A 20,501-nucleotide genomic window follows, 5' to 3' on the forward strand; every position below is an offset into this window, starting at 1 on the left:
TTAAACAGGTGAGATATGTAACTTATCAATATAAAAAAAATCTGTGAAATATACAGCCACTACTAAATAATAAATTGTTAAAGTTGATATATCTAACCTACCTGCATGGAAAAATCAATTCAAGCAAAATTACCGCACTATTTGGTAATGACATTTCTACCAAAAAAAAAAAAAAAAAAAAAAAAAAAAAAAAAAAAAAAAAACAGAATTATGGTTATTAAAACCAAAATACACGCTACTTAAACCATTCATTTGGTAATTTTTCCGTTCCTATGGTAGCTGTTTGCCAGAAATTCTGGTTTACAAAATTATAATTCTTATTACGACACATTTAGCAATGAATACTAAACTGAAAAGTAAATTTTACCGAATAAATCAATTTTATTCCATGCTCTAAGGTATCATGATAGAATTAAACCCAATTTTACAGTATTTACCAAGTGTTATCACATACTGTAAAGTCATATTTTATTGTTAATTTTACTGAAATCATTACTCAAGCACTTTGGTAACAAAAATTACCATGCTTTTTGGTGCTACTATAGTCATAAATACGATACATTTTACCATATTCTAGTCGTTTTGACCATACTTTTTTTCTCAGTAGTTTCTCAGTGAGTAGTTTCATTTTTTCTCTTCGCATATTTCATCCTTGATGATCTAAAACAAACTAGGTCAAGTATCCTTGCTTTTTTCTGATAAAATTAACGAACCCTAAACGTAAATCAGCTTAATACAGAATACTTATTATTTTAAATTGCGACAAACTTATATGCTTTTGTACTGAAACTATCTTAAAACAATTATGAGTGTCAATTCTTTTTTAAAACAAAAAACACCAAAAACATGCATCCGAATTAAGCTGTTTGGATGTTTCAACAACTGCAGCGACATTTCTGAAAATAAATTGAACTAATTTTGAATAAATAAAGCGGTTTTTTAAGCAACTTTGTTTTAAAGACTATTAACAGAAAATTAAGCATTTGAAATATTTATTTAATTTAAAATTTATTGAAAATAAAATTTTAAGAGAAAATTTCAAAAAGGTTTTGAAATTTAACATACTTTGAGATAACAATATTGGCTGATTAAACAAAACTTTACTCAAACAGTAAACAAAAAGAATTCATTCAATCAACAAAGCACTGTAATTATTTGCCTAACTTTAAAAATAATCAAAAGCTGATTCGCCTAAACAAATTGAAGTGTTACAAAAAATGTCAGAAATTAAAATGTCAATAGTGTTTCCAACGACTGGGAAGCATTCTGCTTATTCTTGGGAAGTTTCATCAAAAAATTTGAAATTTCTGATCAACATTCTCTTTGTTGCCTAGCAACGGAGATGAGTTGCACTAATTCTTTGATTTTCCCTTTCAATAGCAAATTTTTCCCCGTGGTTGCTAAGCAACAAACTTGTGAAAGTAATTAGAAAATTCCCTGAACAGTAAGTAGAGAGCTCCTATCTATGTTCTTCAATTTAGTCATTTAAAATGCGTGAAAATATTTCAACATATAAATAAAAGAAAACCATGCCACTTTTGTCGGTATATTTATATTGTTTAAAATCATTATTCCCGGAGAGAAACTGCGGTTTCTGCTTACAATTCAACGCTCTTTGCATAGCTATGAAATCAAACGATATTTATAAGCAGTTTTATTAATCAGTACTGCTTATAATACAAAATTACACATTACAAAACATAATGAAAATGACAACATGTATTTCTTAAATATAAATAAAATGAATGTAGCTGATATTATATAGTAGGAAATTTGGCCAAAAAAAAACACATAAGTCATTCAAGAACAGCTGAAAATTGGAGAAGATTTTTGATCAGGTAGCGACTAAATTACTAGCTATAAACTCTGGATCACAATCTGCCTGATTACAAGTACCATCGTTTAGAGACTTTAATAGACTTTGAACTCCCATATACTGCAACCAAGAATCTTCCATTCTATAAGGAGAAAAGAAATTTTAACAGTACATTTAGTAATCAGTGTTCTCACTCTCTCACATATATATATATATATATATATATATATATATATATATATATATATATATTATGCGGCATGTAAAAGATCCCTGGAGTGCCTTATTGGCTCTTGGCATTTCCGGCAAAATTAAATTCCTAGTGCACTTTAGCATCCAAATAGAGTCTCGGTGCTGCCATCTTGTGTGGCAGAAACTAGACGTCCAAATTAACATGACCAACGGTATCTCACCCATCGTGGTGGTCCTGAAAGAGAGGATACCACCTCTGGAGAACGCACTGGGTCTGCTCATCGGCAAGACCGATTGTGCAGCTCATTGGAAATAAATAAAATAAATAAAAAATAAATTATGTATATATATATATATATATATATATATATATATATATATATATATATATATATATATATATATATATATATATATATATATATAAATATATATAGTATTTATATATATATATAAATACTCATACGAGTCTTTCTATATAAAACCTTAAGCTTAAAATAGATTTCTCTTACTAATTTTAAGACGTAGAAATCGTTCTATCACAAAGAGCCATAAAAAGTCAAGATGCCAATAAAAGATTATTTTCTGAAGTTAACGGGCAATAATTATTAGAAAAATATTCCTTAAAAAAATTTTAAACATTCCCTATCATCTGAACAGCGTCATGTGTTGGAACATATCAAAATCTCTAACTTTTCCAGTTTAAATGAAGTGTGATTAAATTAAGGATATTCCTGCAATCACTTCCCTTTCAGAATCCCTCTTTAAATAGCAGGAACCTTTAAATATGCGTCATTTTTCATGATGTAACTGCTAGCAAAACTACGTCCAGAATGTCCAAATCCCAAGTCCCGGATGAGAAACCCTATTCCTTAAGAATTTATCATCAGATGCTGAATAAAACTTAAAAGAAGCTAACTCGAGCCTCGTCTATGGAAATGACTTGCGTTTTCTTCAAATAGAATCATAAATTATTTCATATGTATATATAGATATTTTATGTCATGGAGCTTTGTCTAGTCCAGTACTGAATTTATATTCGGTGTAAAAAGATAAACTGAAAGAGAACAAAATGGGCAGAATTAGAGTTTTCCTTGAAATGAAAAATAAAAAAAAACTGTTATAAACGTTGAAAATGGTTATTAGGGAAATATATTTATTTATTAACGAATTTCAATACTTTATTTTGATATGAAAAGCCATGTAAGAAATACGAATGCATTTTTTAGAATGTATGTTTTTTCACAATTTTTTCAATATATTGTTGTTAAAATTCTTTATATATTTTTCTTATAAAATGCCATTTTTTTAAATTGGAATTTCCTTCTGAATAACTTTATAAAGGCAACCAAAATATTAAATAAATAAGGGCATATTGATTAAATTTAAATATAATTTTAAAAAAACCAAAATTATTACGGATTTTAAAAAGATCCTAACTCTTGGAACCCTTTTAATTCTTCCACGAAAACTTAGGTAAGGACAACCGCTGTCCTCACCCACCATTCGTCTACAACTGAGGGTATTTTACGTCAACACTAGGGTCAGTACAAGCTGGGAGTATCGATCGGCCATTATCAGAATTCAAGTGGATCATTTAAGTGGGAAGTTAAATGCTCTATCACTTGAGCCATCACAGCTCAAAATTTAGTTGTTGAAAAATGCTAAATACTTACGCTACTGTAGCCAAGTGTACAGCTCTTTGCATGATGGGAGATTCTGCAATCAAATTTTCAGCAGCTAGTCTACAGAACATCATCCGGGCACAGTGAGGTTTTTCTAGCACTTTTAAACCAAAATCGCCAACTGCTTCGAGAATCGACGACAAGGAATCAGCTCCCATATTAGAACGCGATCCCGTCATATCCATACCACCGTCACTGCCCACTGCTGTGGTCATAATCGTGGGCATCATTGGCATGCTAGTATCCCCTTTCACGGGCATCATCTTGCTCATAACAGATGGCAAAGCTGCGGCTAAAATTAAACTAGCTGGAATAATTCCAGCCACCAAAATAGTGATGGGTTCCACTTTTGACAATTTATCGAATATGCCAGAAATCCCTCCCTTCTTCTTATCCTGATCATCGTGAGAAGGAATCATCATCATTCCTTTCATCATCATCTCTTCCATCATATCATCGGTCATTTTCATCATTTCTTCCATGGGCATGGGAGGTGGTGATGGAGCCGATGTAGCCATGGCTTTATCGCCTTTCCATGGATCCCCAGCCCATGGTGATGGTTTCTTAAAATAGTGAAAGTGCTTGTGTACGGTAACGGATGATGTAGTTTTGTCTTTTGCTGTTGTTGTTGTTGTTGGTGTCGCGGTTGTGGATGTAGTTGTCGTTGTAGTCGTCGTTGTTGATGGTGTTGTTGTTGCTGCTGCTTTTGTTTTTGTGGTCATTTTGCTATCATCAGCATCATCTGGTTCCTGAAATTAAAGCTCTAATATTAATCCTTTAAAATCTTTTATAATCCTTTAAAAAATAACAACAATAAATCCTTTTTAGAAGCTCAGTGAGCTTTTTAATTAACATAAACTTTTGAAATTTTTACTTAAAATTTATTTTTATAGATAATAGCTCATCTTCAAAAGCTTTACATTTGATATAAAACATAAATAAATAATTCCAAGAAACAGAAGAGGTAAGATTTAATGATGAAGTTTTTAATCCGGTAACATTAAACATTATTTGGTTTTGTTTTTTATTCGCAATCAGTAGATTAAAAATAATATAAGTGATGTATCCAAAGTAAGTGATGTACCCAAAAAAGAAAAAAAGCAATTCTTCAAAAGATCGTTATATTTTTCTCCTATTCGCATTTATTTATTTATTTATTAATTCATTTGTTATTAATTTAATTAATTAATTAATAAGTTAATTAATTAATTTAATTTTTTATTTTATTTATTAATTCATTTGTTTATTAATTTAATTAATTAATTAATAAGTTAATTAATTAATTTAATTTTTATTTTATTTATTAATTAATTTGTTTATTCATTTATTTATTTATTTTATAAATTTAATTATTTATTTACTTATATATTTATTTTAAAATGTTAGTACACCTTCACATACATTAAGTAGTTAATCAATTAATTATTGTTCATTAATTAATTAATAAATTATTAATTATTAATTAATTAAGTAATTTATTTATTAGTTAAATAATTGTATTATTTAATTTATTTATTTATTTGTTTCATTAATTTATCTACTTTTTACTCATTTATTTATTCATTATTTATTTACATGTTTATTTCTTTTAAAATGTTAGTACACCTTTACATAGATAAAAAAGTGAAGATATTGTTTAAACTTATCTTACTTCGTCTTCATACTCCCAGTAACTCCAAGCAACGTTTGAGTCGCTTGAGTCAATAGCGCTTTTAATATAATCGGACCATGATTTCCTATTCTTGTTTTTACCACTCGTTTGACCTTTACCTAAAATCAAAATTGTAATTTTTACACATTGTATAAACTATTTTACAAATCTGAATCAGTACTCTAAAGCTTTAGAGTTAATGAAAAGGATTATTAATGCATGAATGAGGTAAACTAAAAACAGTAATCGGAAATAATTTAAAACGTTTTCTGGAATAAAATACAAAATAATCATTTAACCCTTTCGCACCGGACGGGACATGTGCTGTCCCAGTCTATGAGTGAAAGCCCTTATATAGCAAGACGGAAAAGAGAAAAACCTGGTACGTAAAACATTTCATTCCAGCATTTTTTTCGAAAAAAGTGAAATATCTGTAACTACCAAGATTTCTTTTATAATTCTGGCATATATATAAAACTGCTTCTTTTCCAAGATAAAGTAGATATTGTTGAAAGATTTAAAAAAAGAATGAGTAAACTCCTCCCCAAAACTAGCTATAACTGAAATGGTTTTACTACCAGCCTTTCCTCTTTTCCGTCTCGCTTTCACCCCTGCTGATTTTTCGCCGTGTTGAAAGGGTTAAAAATACATAATCTTTAAAACCATAATTATTCAGTTCTTTTTTGTGTTATATTTTGTGTTAATAAAATTGCTTTTATATATTTGTCTGATTTAATTCATAATGCTATTTTTATCATTTTATTTCCAATTAAAATTCAAAAATATCACTCTAAAAATAATAATTAAATTCCAAATGCAATTATTAAACTAAACTTGAATTAGCAAAAACATGAATTTTATTAAATTCTACTTAAATGATTAATTACATAATTTATTACATAATAAATTTTGCACAATTTTGCTCGTAAAAATTATTTATAGTACTGCATGGACAGGTCTGAATAAATTTGAATGCATGAAAGCAAATGATACATAACGATAAAGTACATATTCTGAAACATAGAATTCAAATAAATATTTCTCCCAATGAAAGAAGCTAAGGACGGCAATTGAACAAAGAATTCAGACTTGAAAAATTGTTATCTTTTATCAGGACAAGTCTCGTCTTCCTCAGAGATCTGGATTCGACAAAACATTTTTTAAAAAAAACCATAGATAACTACAAGCTAAAATTTGCAGATTTTCGGCTAATTTTGCCATTTTTTATAAAGGCTTAACTGTAACAAAGTGACTTACCACGTCTTTGAATTATTTAGATACAGTGATGAGTAAAAACCCTACAAATCGAATTTAATCTAAGAATCGTGAGCCGTGGTGGCTCAGGGAATAGAGCGCTCACCTCCCAATGAGGCGACCCAAGCTTGAATCCCAGCGATGGCTGACCAATACGAATTTCGCACCGACCACAATGCTGACGATAAATAATCTCAGTGGTTGGCGAATCCTCAATTAGAGTCACCTTGCCGTCAGGCTAACCGAGGAAGATTTTTGTTGCTTTCCTCTCAACCCAAATACAACCCAAATACGGGTTAGTCCCCTCTAAAAGTCCTCCACCAAAGGCACGCTTCACCCATTACTTGATCCAGGAGTTCCCTTTTCTTCTATATTGAGTTCGAAATTACAAGACTACTGCGTTGAACATTGGTAATCATAAACTCAAATTTGAATTGGCTGTTTTACGTCTGTTATAAAATAATATAAAATGAAAAACCATGGATCATACATTAAAAGACTACCATTTAAAAAACTAGCTGTCCGGAGCATCTCTGCCTCTTATTTCTTGGGATGTTCTATTCCTTCTCTATATTATTAAGATAATATACTCGTACTATAGTCATTTAAATATTAAGAGGGGGGAATACTTCAATTCTTAGTTGGAGATAAAAATTCAAACAGACTAGAAAATCTAAAAAGTACAAAATGGATGAAATTTGCAAATTGTTTATACGACAGTGGAACAAAATTATATTTATGAAATTTAATGCCACAATTTTAATACTTTACACTTCAAACTTTTCGGGAGGACAAATACTATAAATTATGGTTGATACAGAGGTTCTCTTCTCTAATTTAATTTCAAAAAATATAAATCAAGACTTACTGACATATTGACCAGGGCGAATCTTCCTGCTCTTCTTTTTCGGGTAAACAAAAGAATTAGATCTTGGAATATGTTCTCGTGGTATACGGTAGCTGGACACTTGAGTTTGAGTCGAACTTGGATAGTTGACCATGATTTCATGTTGGACAGCTGAATCTATTTCCCCCGACAGACTTTCGGAATTGGAATCACTCGCGACACTTTTGTCCACTTCCCTGCTCTGTTTATCTTTGGACAAGAGATCAGGTATTGTTGTCAATTTGAATTTGCTTGCGTTGTCGGGCGTTACATTCGAATGTTCCAATCCCTGAGTCATTACACAAGTGACACCAATTATCCACAGTTGCAAAACTTTAATGTGCAAATCAACCATCGTAGAGAGCTGTTGCTAATCTGAAAAATAAATTTCAAAAAGAGTTTGTAAAAAATGTACTTGAAAAGCATAAGCTTCAGCAGTATGAGATTTATAAACTCTCAGAGAGTCCCTCAAAAGTTAAACCATGATATTGGTACCTTGAAATATAATACTAAGAAAAGTTGTTGAAACCTTAGTATTAGATTGGATTATATTTTAGTTCAAGTCGAATTATAATATCACGTAATTAATTTAAATAATATGGCTCAATTCTGAACCATAATGCTGGTACCATGATATCTTTAAACATAATATCGTGCAAAGTGGCTGCAACCTTAGAGTAAGATTGAACTTTATTCTACTTCAAATTGAAAAATAGTATTACGTAACCAATTTGAATAATATGGTTCAAGTTGGAACCATAATGTTGGTACTGTGATATCTTTAAACATAATATTGAGCAAAGTGGCTGCAACTAGATTGAACTATATTTTAGTTCAAAGTTGAAGAATAGTATCACGTAAACAATTTGAATAATATGGTTAAATTCTGAGCCATAATGCTGGTACCGTGATATCTTTAAACATAATATCGAGAAAAGTGGCTGCAACCTTAGAGTTAGATTGAACTACATTTTAGTTCAAAATTGAAGAATAGTATCACGTAACCAATTTAAATAATATGGTTTGGTTCTGAACCATAATGTTGGTATGGTGGCATCTTTAAACATAGTATCGAGCAAAGTGGCTGCAACCTTAGAGTTAGATTGAACTATATTTTAGTTCAAGTTAAAACAATTTATCACGCAACCAAGTTAAATAATGTGATTTAATGCTGAATCATACTATTGGTACCTTGATACCTTTAAACCTAATATCGGAGCAAATTAGCTGCTACCTTGGTGTTATATTGAACTACATTTCAATTCTAGTTGAGTAGTTCACTTAACCAAATTCAATAATATGATCCAACCCTGAACTATAATATTGGTATCTTGATACCTTGAAACAAAATATTGAGAAAAGTGGCTGCAACCTAGTATTAGATTGAACTATATTTTAGTTCCAGTTGATTTATAGTATCACGTAACTAAGTTCAATATTATGGTTCGACCCTGAACCATAATACAGGTAACTTGAAACATAATATCGAACAGAGCTGCTGCAACCTTACTATTTGATTGAACTATATTTAAGTTTAAATTGAAATAAAGTAACACGTTACCAAGTTCAAGAAGTGCAATAATATGTTTCATTTGAATACGTATTGACTGCAAATCTGAATGATCTTATGATCAACACGCACAACATTTCTAAACCATACAATCAAACGTGCTTTAGCATTGTAGCAATACCGTGTTACAGTGTTAATTTAAAAATATTCAGCAGAAACACTGAAAGAATATAATAATGTCATATTAAGTTTGCGGCATATTTATGGTTATGACATTTAAGTTTAATTATTGCAGCGATTATCCAAACGATGTTACGCAAATTTTATGATACAGCTGTATACTACTATTGCAGTTAAAAATAAAGCACGTTAATCTTTATTTGTAAAAAGAAAAACATGTTAAACATAATGTTTATTGTTACTATATGTTATATTTCAGCTCGTAAGCATTTTTACTCCAGTGTTAATAATTTTTTACTCCCAGAGCTACTTACTATAAACAAATCTAGGATGTTGAGGACTTAAAACTTCTTCAAGAATTCTCTGAAAAATGCGAAAAACCTTTAAAAAAATAACGTTAAAAATTATCTTAATTAAAAGTAAGGTCCTTAAAAATTTTTGAAAATATGTTTTACATTAACTGTTGCTCATAAAAATAAAATATGTAAACAGTAATTTGTACGTATAAATTTAGTAAAAAATAAGATAATAGTTTAAATCAATATATAATTATAATTAATACTAAATGTAAATAAATATCAGATAAAGATGAATACGAAATTATTAAGCTTTAGTATCAATTTTCAAGAACATCAGAATTTTATTGTAGTTTTTTTTCCTTTATATTTTTCAAAAAGATTCTCTATTGTTCAAAAGCAAATTTTTCTATAATTTGAAAAACATTGTTCGACAACAATACGTGTTTTGGAAAGATATTTTAAATAACAAGATTCAATGTAAAACTTTATACTAACTTATGAAGAAAAGTAAATAATTCACTAAAAAAAGCGCTAAAAATGAAAAATATCATTCAAAATTCACGAAAAAATATTAAAAAAAGAAAGAGAATAAAAAAGATAGCCAAGAAAACTAGGAATAATGCCCCATAAAGGAAAAAAACAGCAACCAAATATGCAAAAATGCAACAAAAAAATTCATTTATCATCAAATTTCTAGCCCTCATTATAAACATTTATAACGTCTGCATAATTCATAAATTTAGTGCACCACCCTTGCTCTGAATCGTAATACATACTCCAGATCTAAAAATTAATAAATTATTTATTTTGTTTGGTTCCATTTTTTTTTTCTTTCACGCTAGCGTGAAGTTAAGCGCATTTTTTCCCCTTTAAAATCTCGTAAGAATAAAAATCCGTCGGAAATGCTTTCTTCAGGAAACACCTTCGCACTCCGTGGCGCATATAATTACGAATTTACAATTTCTTTGCAATTTATCTAAGAAGCGTTTTCAATTGAAAATATGTATACAAAAATAAAATAATAAATGCAAATGGTATAAGCTTCCTGTTTTTTCATAAAATGATGAGAAAAAATTTGTTTCATTGAAGTATGTTAATTCAATAAAAGTAGGCATGTAGTCTAAATTTAAAATGCACATCATAAGGAATATGCATCATTTACATAAAGAAAGAGAAACGTCGTTTAGATTCTAGGGGAAATGTCTAGCACGTACAGTATTGCGTTGTACAATGTATTTTTTATCACCGTCGTGTATTTCCATTTAGCTGGTTTCGATTCACGAAAAATTTTATTCACTCGAGATTTTCATCCACGTCAGATTCTAAAAATACAATCTGAGAAATTTCCGTAAAATTCTGAGAATCGGCCTTTAATTTATACGGCTAATTCCCTTCGCTGAAAAAAAAAGAGTCCAGTGCCCTTAATTATAAAGAACCTGTGCGAAATCAATAAAATTGACCGTAGCATTAAACGGCCAGCTCTCTCCTTTGAGAAAAAAGTCCAGTTCCTGTAATTGTAACGAACTTCGGTAAAATTAGCAAATTTAACGTTTGAATCAAACGGCCAGCATTCGATTTGAGTTCGCATACTCTTTTCTTTGATGGTTACAGTATCTGGCTCAGGACACAAAGGTTCCGGATACTATCCTAGCCAACATCACTCTTGGACTTCCTCCACATTGGTGACCATGGAAAACAAACACGCAATTTTTTCACTCATCTGCTGATGATAGCTCTACACTACATTGTCTAGTTCCACGCATCTCCTAGATTTGACAAACAAAGCGTCCGAGCTTTGAGCTATCGAAGCTTTTACAAATATAATGTCAATTTACGTTCAGCGTTCGTAGAGTTTCTGAGAAATAATTTACGGTCAGAAATGTGTTTTTGTGGTCATTATAGCTTTACCGACAAAAATTTATTTCTGCGGCCAGTGTCTTGATCACTTTTTGTACAGTTATTGGTATTAATCTGATTGTGATATATATTTTTACAGTATAGCAGAGAATGATGAATAAGTTCGAAATCAACGAAACATCCTAAATATTTTTGCTTTAATTCAAATAATTGTATTTAGCGTACTAGTAAAGAACGGCAAGCCTCACTCCCAATTCAGGTTAAACTTTTGTGTGAAGGGTATTATACAGTCACTGACTTTGATGCATATTTTTAGAATTCTTTTCAAAAAGTATGCACCTTGGACTTCACAGAATAATGTAAGTGGGGCGAAATAAAAAACGATATTGAAATCTAATGAAATCTGTCTGACAGAAACAGTATTTAAAACACCAAAAGCAGTTTGATTGATGTGTGAAAGTTAATGGTGTTCCTAATAAGGGCCTTTAAACGCTTCTCGAAAATTGTCTGGATACGGGTTTTGTTTTTAATCTAGCCTTCTTCATTACTATTGCATGGAGTTATGCCAACTTTTATGGTTCAATTCTATGAACAAGAGCATTCTTTTTAATAGAACCGAAACTATAGTATGTCCTTGTCCATTTCTGTTCACTTATTTTTCGAAATTCACACGGTTTTGCCTTATTCACTGATATATTAATTTTAATCTAAAATAATGGTGCCGGATAAGATTTTGAGGAGTTTGTATAATCCGTGAATAAGACATTAGATCTTCTACTGTAAGAATTTTCTTCCTAAAATTATGGTATGATAATCAGCAGCAGTGTGTCCATCCAATTAACCGTAAAAAGCTCACGTTAAAGAACATTTTTCTCCTTTTGTTTCGTACATCGTTTGTAACTAGTATAGTTATAAAACCACGAGTACAAAGTTATACAGCTTTTTAACCTCTTACAACTTCCATGATTTCAAAATCGTAAAAAAGAAATCTAACGGGAGGTTTGAGATAGTTTAGCAGATGTTTTGTGCTCAATTATATAAATTCGCTTATCCCAAGGAAATTCCATGTACAAAATAATCTTTAGTAAACGTTTATTATTTTTGTTTTATTGTTATGTTTATACAGAGAAAGTACATCATTGTGTCTGATTTCGTAACTTAAAATATGGAATGCACAAATCTAAAACAGTCACTAGTGCATTCTAAAGCAAAAGGGGAATTAAGAAAAAAAATTTATTACTATTTTTCCTTCCTCCCCCCTTTTTTTTTTTCATTGCTCTGTAATTTTTTCCATGTTTTCTCTACATTTTGAACTTATGCATATAAAGAAAGCTTTTATTAATAAAATTTAATTTATAAACGCTGTCTTAAATGTGAGAACACAAATATTTGGTTTTACGTATAAACAGTGACTTCTTGTTGGTTTTCAACCTTTTACCATTAAAATTTTTTGATAATTTTTATGAATTTTATGGTATTTTCTCTTAAAGAATGCGAATATTTAGTTAGAAAGTTAAAAAATTTTGTTTGAAAACATTTTTATAAATTAAAAGTAATAACTGTTATTAATATTTGGTAGCAAAAGGGTTTATTATTAGAGTTTAATTAAATTTAAACGTCTTGAAATTATAATGCTCGAAATTATATGAACGAATTAAAATAACCATATTTACGTTTAAAATTATCTGTAACGATTAATTGTAGTATTTCCTTAACTTTTGATACGCATAGCTGCGTATTTGTTTCTAGAACGCATTTTAACTCCAACATTTAAACTATAAAATTTAATTAGATATTTAATTTTTCTCTCAAGATTTCGTCTGTTCTATTTTTTTTAACATTTTGTAACAATGTTGTTTCCCTGACAATACAACGTTGCGAAAAACTCAACGTAGTTTTGTGTAAAACATAGTCAAATGATCCAAAAAATATTAACAATTTGTAACAGAAAATGCATGCCAATCACTGCGAAATCGAATTTTAAATAGACGATATTCTTAAAATTCAGGAACTATGTGAACAATTTCGCTCAAATTTTGTATTTTGCCATGTAAAATTAGATACTTAAAAATTATGTAAAAATTTTGATACCTTACAATTCAAAATGTTTTCGACTATTGCTAAATAATAAAAAATAGCAAATATTTACTAAAAGTTTTTTTTTATGTAGAATTCTCTTTGGATAAACGAATTTTACAATTGCGTGCAAAAAGTGATATTATCATTAAAGGGCCCAAACTTTATACCGCTTTCCTAACCAAACTATTGTAACCATATTCCCCAGATTACGGCTACCACCTACATTTTGAGGGTCAGAAATCCAAATCCGTCGAAAAAATTATTCCTTTATTAATTTATTGTCATAAAGTACGTTTTTATGTCTGATTTCGTAACTTAAAATATCGTCTGCACTAACTAATTAGCATATTTGAGGTCAACCCTTGAAACCATTTAGCTTGAGTCTTAGAACGGGAAGATCCAATCATTAGATCAAAAGTCGTTCAGGGTGGTGCGTTTTTTTTTTCACACTATTTATTCTGCAATTCCTAGAACTGATAAAAATACAGAGCTTTTTAAATTGACTCAAATTTGGATGAAACAAGCTTTCGTAAACTGTAAATTCAATACAACTGAATATTGTAATGCAATATAAAAGTGGAAAAAAAAACTCAGTGACAGCGAATTTGCTTCAACTGCGACAGAATGTACTTTAGTATTTTTCATTTTTTAGCATTTTTAATGGCACAAAAATGTACTTAAAGCTTGCAATTTAGTTTATTAGCAAATCTGATAAAAATTCTAGAATTAGCCCTATAAGCAAATATGAAAAACACTAAATAGAGAAAATAATGGTCCACAGCTCAAATTGTTGTTTAGAGAAATGGACACAGTTTAAAAATCATATTTAATAAAACGTATATAATTATTTAAGAAAATAGACGCATAATTTTATTAATTTTTTAAAGTTTTTTTTTATGAAAATTGTTCCCTTTTTTTAAAGAATAAACTAAGGAATCCAGAGGAATTCGTAATGTAATGTCTCCAATTCGCCTAAATCACCTAGAATATATTTTTAAATCAATATTATTTTTAAAGACTTCAAAAATCAAAAGTTGTAACAGGTCCAAAAAATTTATAATAGAGGTATCAAATTGACGTTGTACAAACACTGAATTCTGCAAAAACACTCAATCGTTTAGCATTCTGAAAACGAAAAATCACCTGAAATGCAGCAGTAACTGTATCAGTGCGCCAAAAACAACAGACCACCCATAATAATTTTTGATGGAATAATTGGATCTTCGCATTTTGGGACTGAATCTTAATGGCTCGAGAAGGTAACCTCAAATACTAATTAATTAGAGTAGACGATATTTTAAGATATGAAATCAGACACAAAAACGCACTTTCTCTGGATAAACGTACCTTTTTTTCAACTGATTCCAATTTCTAACTTCTTAAAATATAGGGGGTAGCCGTAATCTGGGAAATATGGTTCCCATAGTTTGATGAGGAAAGCAATCCAAAGTTTGGACTCCATAATGTTAATATTATTTATTATATATTATAAATTATAAAATACAAAATATATGTGTGTATTTATTTTGTATTATATATATGTGTGTTATAGTAAAATTTTAAATTATGAGATATACAACTCCTTATATCATTTTAAAGTACGTAATTTTTCATGGCAAAATGCGAAATGTGAGCAAAATCGGTTGAATAGTTTCTGAGAAATCGAATTTTAAGTATGCTACTTTTTTAATTCTATGTGTAAAATACTCAGCCTCTCCTACCCCGAGCTTCTAGAATTAGCCCCGTAATCATTATGTTTTGCGTTTAAAATGGTAAAGAAAAATATGCACCAATTGCCTCGTTTAGTTGTTAAATTTCGGTTGAGGCGATTTGTGTGTCCATTATTTACGCAACTTTTTGAGTCGAGTCTTTTTTAACACGCATTTCGAATTATGTTCAAAATAAAAAGCTCACTGCAACCAGTATTTTTCTCAATTTTTTTAATTTCAATTTATGTAATTTCGATGCATCATCAATACAATTAATATTATTTCATATTAATAAATTATTTTTCAAAACTATAGTATTCATAAATCTTCTTATATGCACTTTTACTTGAATATCACATAAAAGTGTATTTTTTTTATATAATTATTATCGAAACAATTTTTCAATGAAAATTATCAATTAATCAGAAAGTTTTAAGTTTATATAACAATTTTTTAATCACATTAATTAATCGTAAAAAAACTAATCTTAACAAATTAATTTAAAACCAGTTAATCTTAAACTAAATTGTAAAAGTTCAGTCGAAAATACATCACAAAAAATAATTTTGTAAGTACATTGAATAAAACACTGTGCTAAAATTAATTTTTATAAATACCTTATGTTTTGCATAAGCGCAATAAAATATTATATAAGTTAATTTATTTGAATGCATTATTTTAAGAAAAGAACAGTACTAAAGATTTAAATAAGTCTCACCTAAAAACAATTCTTTTTAGCTTGAAGCGAATCTTACAGAAAATGAGACGAAGCTGTAATTGGATAAGTTTGAATGCCAAATGAGATGATTCTTTCCTGAAATTTCTAGCTGTTTTGGTTCGTAATTCTAACCTCACCCCTACAAAAGCCGTACAATCTGCAGAGCGTAACAAAATTATTCATTTTTCACCTTTCGAGTCAAAAAAGATTTCAAGTTCACTGCAATTCTTTGGACAAGTTTATGATTGACGTAAAGAAATGCAAATGACTTTGTGGGCGACATTTTTGGTCGCGTATTTTCACTTAGATAGAAAACTTTTATGTACATCATGTTGGCGAAGAAATATACACGCAAGATTTACATAATTAAAAAAATAATTCAAGGGTTTAAAAAAATTAATGACTTAAAATCTAAGTAGCTATTTTGAACAAATATGAAGAAAGCTTAGTTTGTTTGTTTTTTAAAAATACTCATAATTTGAGAGAGAAAAAAATATCTCTATATAGTTTACTTCAACAAATACATGACTTTGCTTCTTTTAATTTTGTTTTTTTTTTAAAGTTCATAATTTTAATAATGATGTCAGCAATTTCAAATGAAATATCATACAACTAAATTACTGCAACATTAATAATGTGTTTAGTCGAACCATTTTTTAATGGATCACTTATGGATTTTAATATACAGGTCAGAAATTTCGATTGCAAACACATTGCATTTATGGCAATAGAACAGGAAGAATTTACGTTAAAATTTAAAAAATTTTACCTAATTCAGTTTTCAAGAAAAATATTGCAAAATAATTTTTTCGCTTTCATAGGTTGTTTCATAAATCGAGGACTTTCCGTTCATCTTTTTAAAATTTACTTTACTTTATTTTCCTGATGATAATACGTAGAATCCTTCTTAGTCTGTTATATTTGATCTTTAGTTAAGTGTTGATTTTTTTAATATTGCTTTGTACAACAAAAACGTCTAGTTTAGTTACAAATTGAACTTATTCGGCGACATAATTCTGTATGAAAAGCCTAAAAGACTTAGAAAATACTATTTTTTTTATATGAATCACAGCATCTATTCTATAAATGTATACTATTTCTGAGTCTACATTTAATGCATTATAATTTAAAAATGATTTTACTCGTATAATCAACTAACACTGTTTTAATTTTCTTTCAGAAATTACGGTAAAAGCAATAGTCTGTTCCTCCGATTAACCGCAAAATTTATGGTTGAGAACACTCTTTCACCTTTACGGTTATAAAACCTTTTACAACTAGTGTGGTTCTGTAATAAGTTACAACTAGCATGATTTCAAAAGGGGAAAAAGTGACATTTAACTGGACATTGGAATTAGGTTTTACGTTAGATAATGACATTAGGGTTAGGTTGAGTTGTATTTTGCAAAACGAACATTAAAATGTGGCTTAATTAATTTATCTAGTGGTGCCACCTATTGTGATGGTTGGGAAATGCTGCACATTTTTGTGTTATGCAGCTCTGTCATATAATAGTCCATGAACTTTGATGAAACCTGAATAACCACACCTGAAATTGCTGAATCATTACATTTATCGTATTCGACAGCTCATGATCATTTGAAACGGTTAGGATTAATCTCATATCTCGAATATGAGCTACGGTGACTCAGAGGATTCATCACCCCCCCCCCCAATGAGGTGACGCAGGTTTGAATCCTAGCATATGCTACTTGATACGAATTCCGCTCCCCGCTTGTACCGACCACAGTGTCATTGTAAAATATCCTCACTGGTAGACGGATCACCGGTTAGAGTCTCCTTGCCGTTAGGCTAACAATAAGAGGTATTCGTAGATTTCCTCTCTATGTAACGCAAATGCGAATTAGTTTCATGAAAGAAGTCCTACATGAAGACGAATTTCTCCCAGCAACAGGAGTTGCCTTGTCTTATTGATTGGGTTTAAAATTGCAAGAAGGTTAAAATTGCTGCGCTGAACATTGGTAGTCGTAAATTCGAAATTGGATCTGCTAAATGTTATAAAATAAAATAAACTGGTCCAGTATATTTATTTTGCTCGGCAATATCCGTCGAAGCAGATAAAGTTCAAGGTCGTTACCCAATTAGCATTTACAAAATATGGATTTAGATTCTCCATTGATTCTCATATTTCAGATTCTCATATTTCAGATTCTCCATTGATTTTTATCTGACTAAATTATATCAACACGATTCAACATTTTTGAAAAACATTCTTATACGGTTGTTTGTTTTTATATTTTCAATAAATATTTTTGTTTTAGTGTGGTTTAGTTGAGCTAACCATGGGAAGTTTTCGAGGTTTTCCTCTCCATGCAACACAAATGCCGGTTAGTCCATCAAAAGTCCCAATGCTTGATCTAGGAATTTCCTTTTCTTCTGGGCTAGGTTCACAATAACAAGGCTACAGAGCTGAACATTGATAGTCATAGACTCAGATTTGGATCGGCTGCTTAACGTCGGTTTTAAAATAAAATAAAATCTCGACATATGGATTCCTCATCTCTTACGAAATTTGTGCGGCCGCGTTGACATGTGTGATTCGCTTCTCAAATGTCAAGAAAATTATGCATGTTTTAAAGCGCATCATTACTGGGGACGAGAAGTGTTTACAGCAATGTTCAACGATCAAAATGTAAAAACGAGGAATCAAAGGAGAACAAAAAGTTTTTTGCCAGAAAAGGACCAAAAAAATCATGCTACAGCCAGAAAGATAGCAAAAGGTATTGGACCAGAATGGACAACGTATAATTCAGTTAAATATTTACTCACTACAAGAAAATCTTCTTCCAATTGCATAAAAAAGTAGTGAAAAGGAAATTACTTTTCGAACAACGCGATATTTTTATTATTTAAATAAATATTTATAATTATTATTTTATACGATATTTTTTATTAGAAAATTTTAAATAAATAACTATTTAAATAATGAACGAACTTTTTTGTCAAGTTAAAAAATGGCATTAATTGCATTTTTATTATTTAAATATAGACAGTTTTAAACGATACAGGAACTGTTTTTTAAGTTAAACAATAGCATTGATTACATTTTTATTGTTTAAATACAGGCATTATTAAATTAGTAACTATTTTAATATATGAACTTTTTTTCAGGTTAAACAATGACCATTAATTGCATTTTTTATTATTTAAATACAGACATTTTTAAATTAGTAACTATTTAAATTTATGAGCTGTTTATCAATTTAATATAATTAATTGCATTTTTATTATTGAAACATGGACATATTTAAACTTGTAACTATTTAAATAATATATTAATTGTTTTTCTGGTTAAATAATGGCATTAATTGCCTTTTTATTACTTAAATACAAACATTTTTAAATCAGGAACTATTTTAATATATGAACTTTTTCAGGTTAAACATTAGCATTCATTGCACCTTCATTACTTAAATACAGACATTTTTACGTAAGTAACTATTTTAGTATATAAACTTTTTTCAGGTTAAACATTAATTGCATTTTTATTGTTTAAATACAGACAATTTGAAATTAGGAACAATTTAAATAATCTATGAACTTTTTTGTTAAGTTAAGCAATGTAATGAATTACATTTTTTCATTATTTAAATGCAAACATTTTTAAATTAGGTACTATTTAAATAATATATGAACATTTTTTCGAGTTAAGCCGTGGCTAACTGTATTTGACATAAAAACTCAATTCTACAAGACCAAACATGGTGAATTGAAAAATAGCTTAGCTTTTCAGCGATGTAGGCTTTTATGTTATTAGTTATTCAACATTTGCTGAAATTAATAGTCATTTTAAAGAGCAATTTTCCTTTACATTAAGCATTAAACCACAGTCTGTTGCCTTTTGGTACAATACCTTATTTTTTAAGACAGTAATTCTACGTTTTTATTAATGTCATACGTTATTTCACCTAATAATAACAACAATATTTCCGGAAATTTTTTCTTCCTGGTATCGTAAAGTGCTTTTAGACATTTTAAATATAAAAAAAATTATAAACTTCGTTTTTAACGTTTTACTTTCAGTCGATTGACTTTCTGAAAAGTTTGTATTCATGCAATATTTTCAAATGTAAAAATCACTATTAGACCGACTTCAAAATCAAGATACGAATACAAACAGAAGCTAGGATAATTAAAATTTCCCTTTTTTTAGTTAAAATAAATTTAAGAAACAAAATTGTAGCTCTAAATTTGATGTCGTATAAATATTGGTACAAACTTTAAGGGGAGGTTGGGCATACCATAAGATATTGCATCATGAACCTTATTATGAGCTTTCTGTACAAGCACTTTTGAACTGGTTGATTTATTTACTTAAATTATCTTAATTCTACGTTTGCATCACTGTTGAAATGTTAACAACAACTACGTTGTTGTTAAAATTTCAAGTATAGTAATATTAATTCAATATTTTCAGTGCTTTATGCTATCTACAATACCTTTTATTTTAAGTATTCACTAAATGTCTCTTTTTTAATAATAATTATGAAATAGTAATTCAATCTCTTCAAGGTAACAGTGTTCTAAACTTAAAATATTATTTGTATGAACAATCACGATGCATGAGCAATTTGGGTAAGTAGTCTTAAAATTTTTAGCCTCTTTCTTTATACAAAATAAAAATAAATAAATTTAAAAAAATAA

The 20,501-nt window shown here is 29.2% G+C and overlaps 1 protein-coding gene across 1 annotated transcript; it reads right to left on the reverse strand.

Moving 5' to 3' along the window:
* Positions 1 to 1,647: 1,647 nt before the first annotated feature.
* Positions 1,648 to 15,964, reverse strand: LOC107451225 (uncharacterized). Its single transcript, XM_043043092.3, has 5 exons — positions 15,837 to 15,964; positions 7,467 to 7,859; positions 5,345 to 5,463; positions 3,685 to 4,442; positions 1,648 to 1,958 (listed from the first exon to the last, which is right to left on the reverse strand). Exons 2-5 carry the CDS (start codon positions 7,837 to 7,839, stop codon positions 1,835 to 1,837), a joined length of 1,374 nt encoding a protein of 457 aa, XP_042899026.2. The 5' UTR covers positions 7,840 to 7,859; positions 15,837 to 15,964; the 3' UTR covers positions 1,648 to 1,834.
* Between the last annotated feature and the right edge of the window lie 4,537 nt (positions 15,965 to 20,501).

The sequence above is a fragment of the Parasteatoda tepidariorum genome, chromosome 9, assembly GCF_982258835.1.
Source record: "Parasteatoda tepidariorum strain Cologne lab strain chromosome 9, Ptep-v5.0, whole genome shotgun sequence".
NCBI lineage: Eukaryota > Metazoa > Arthropoda > Arachnida > Araneae > Theridiidae > Parasteatoda > Parasteatoda tepidariorum.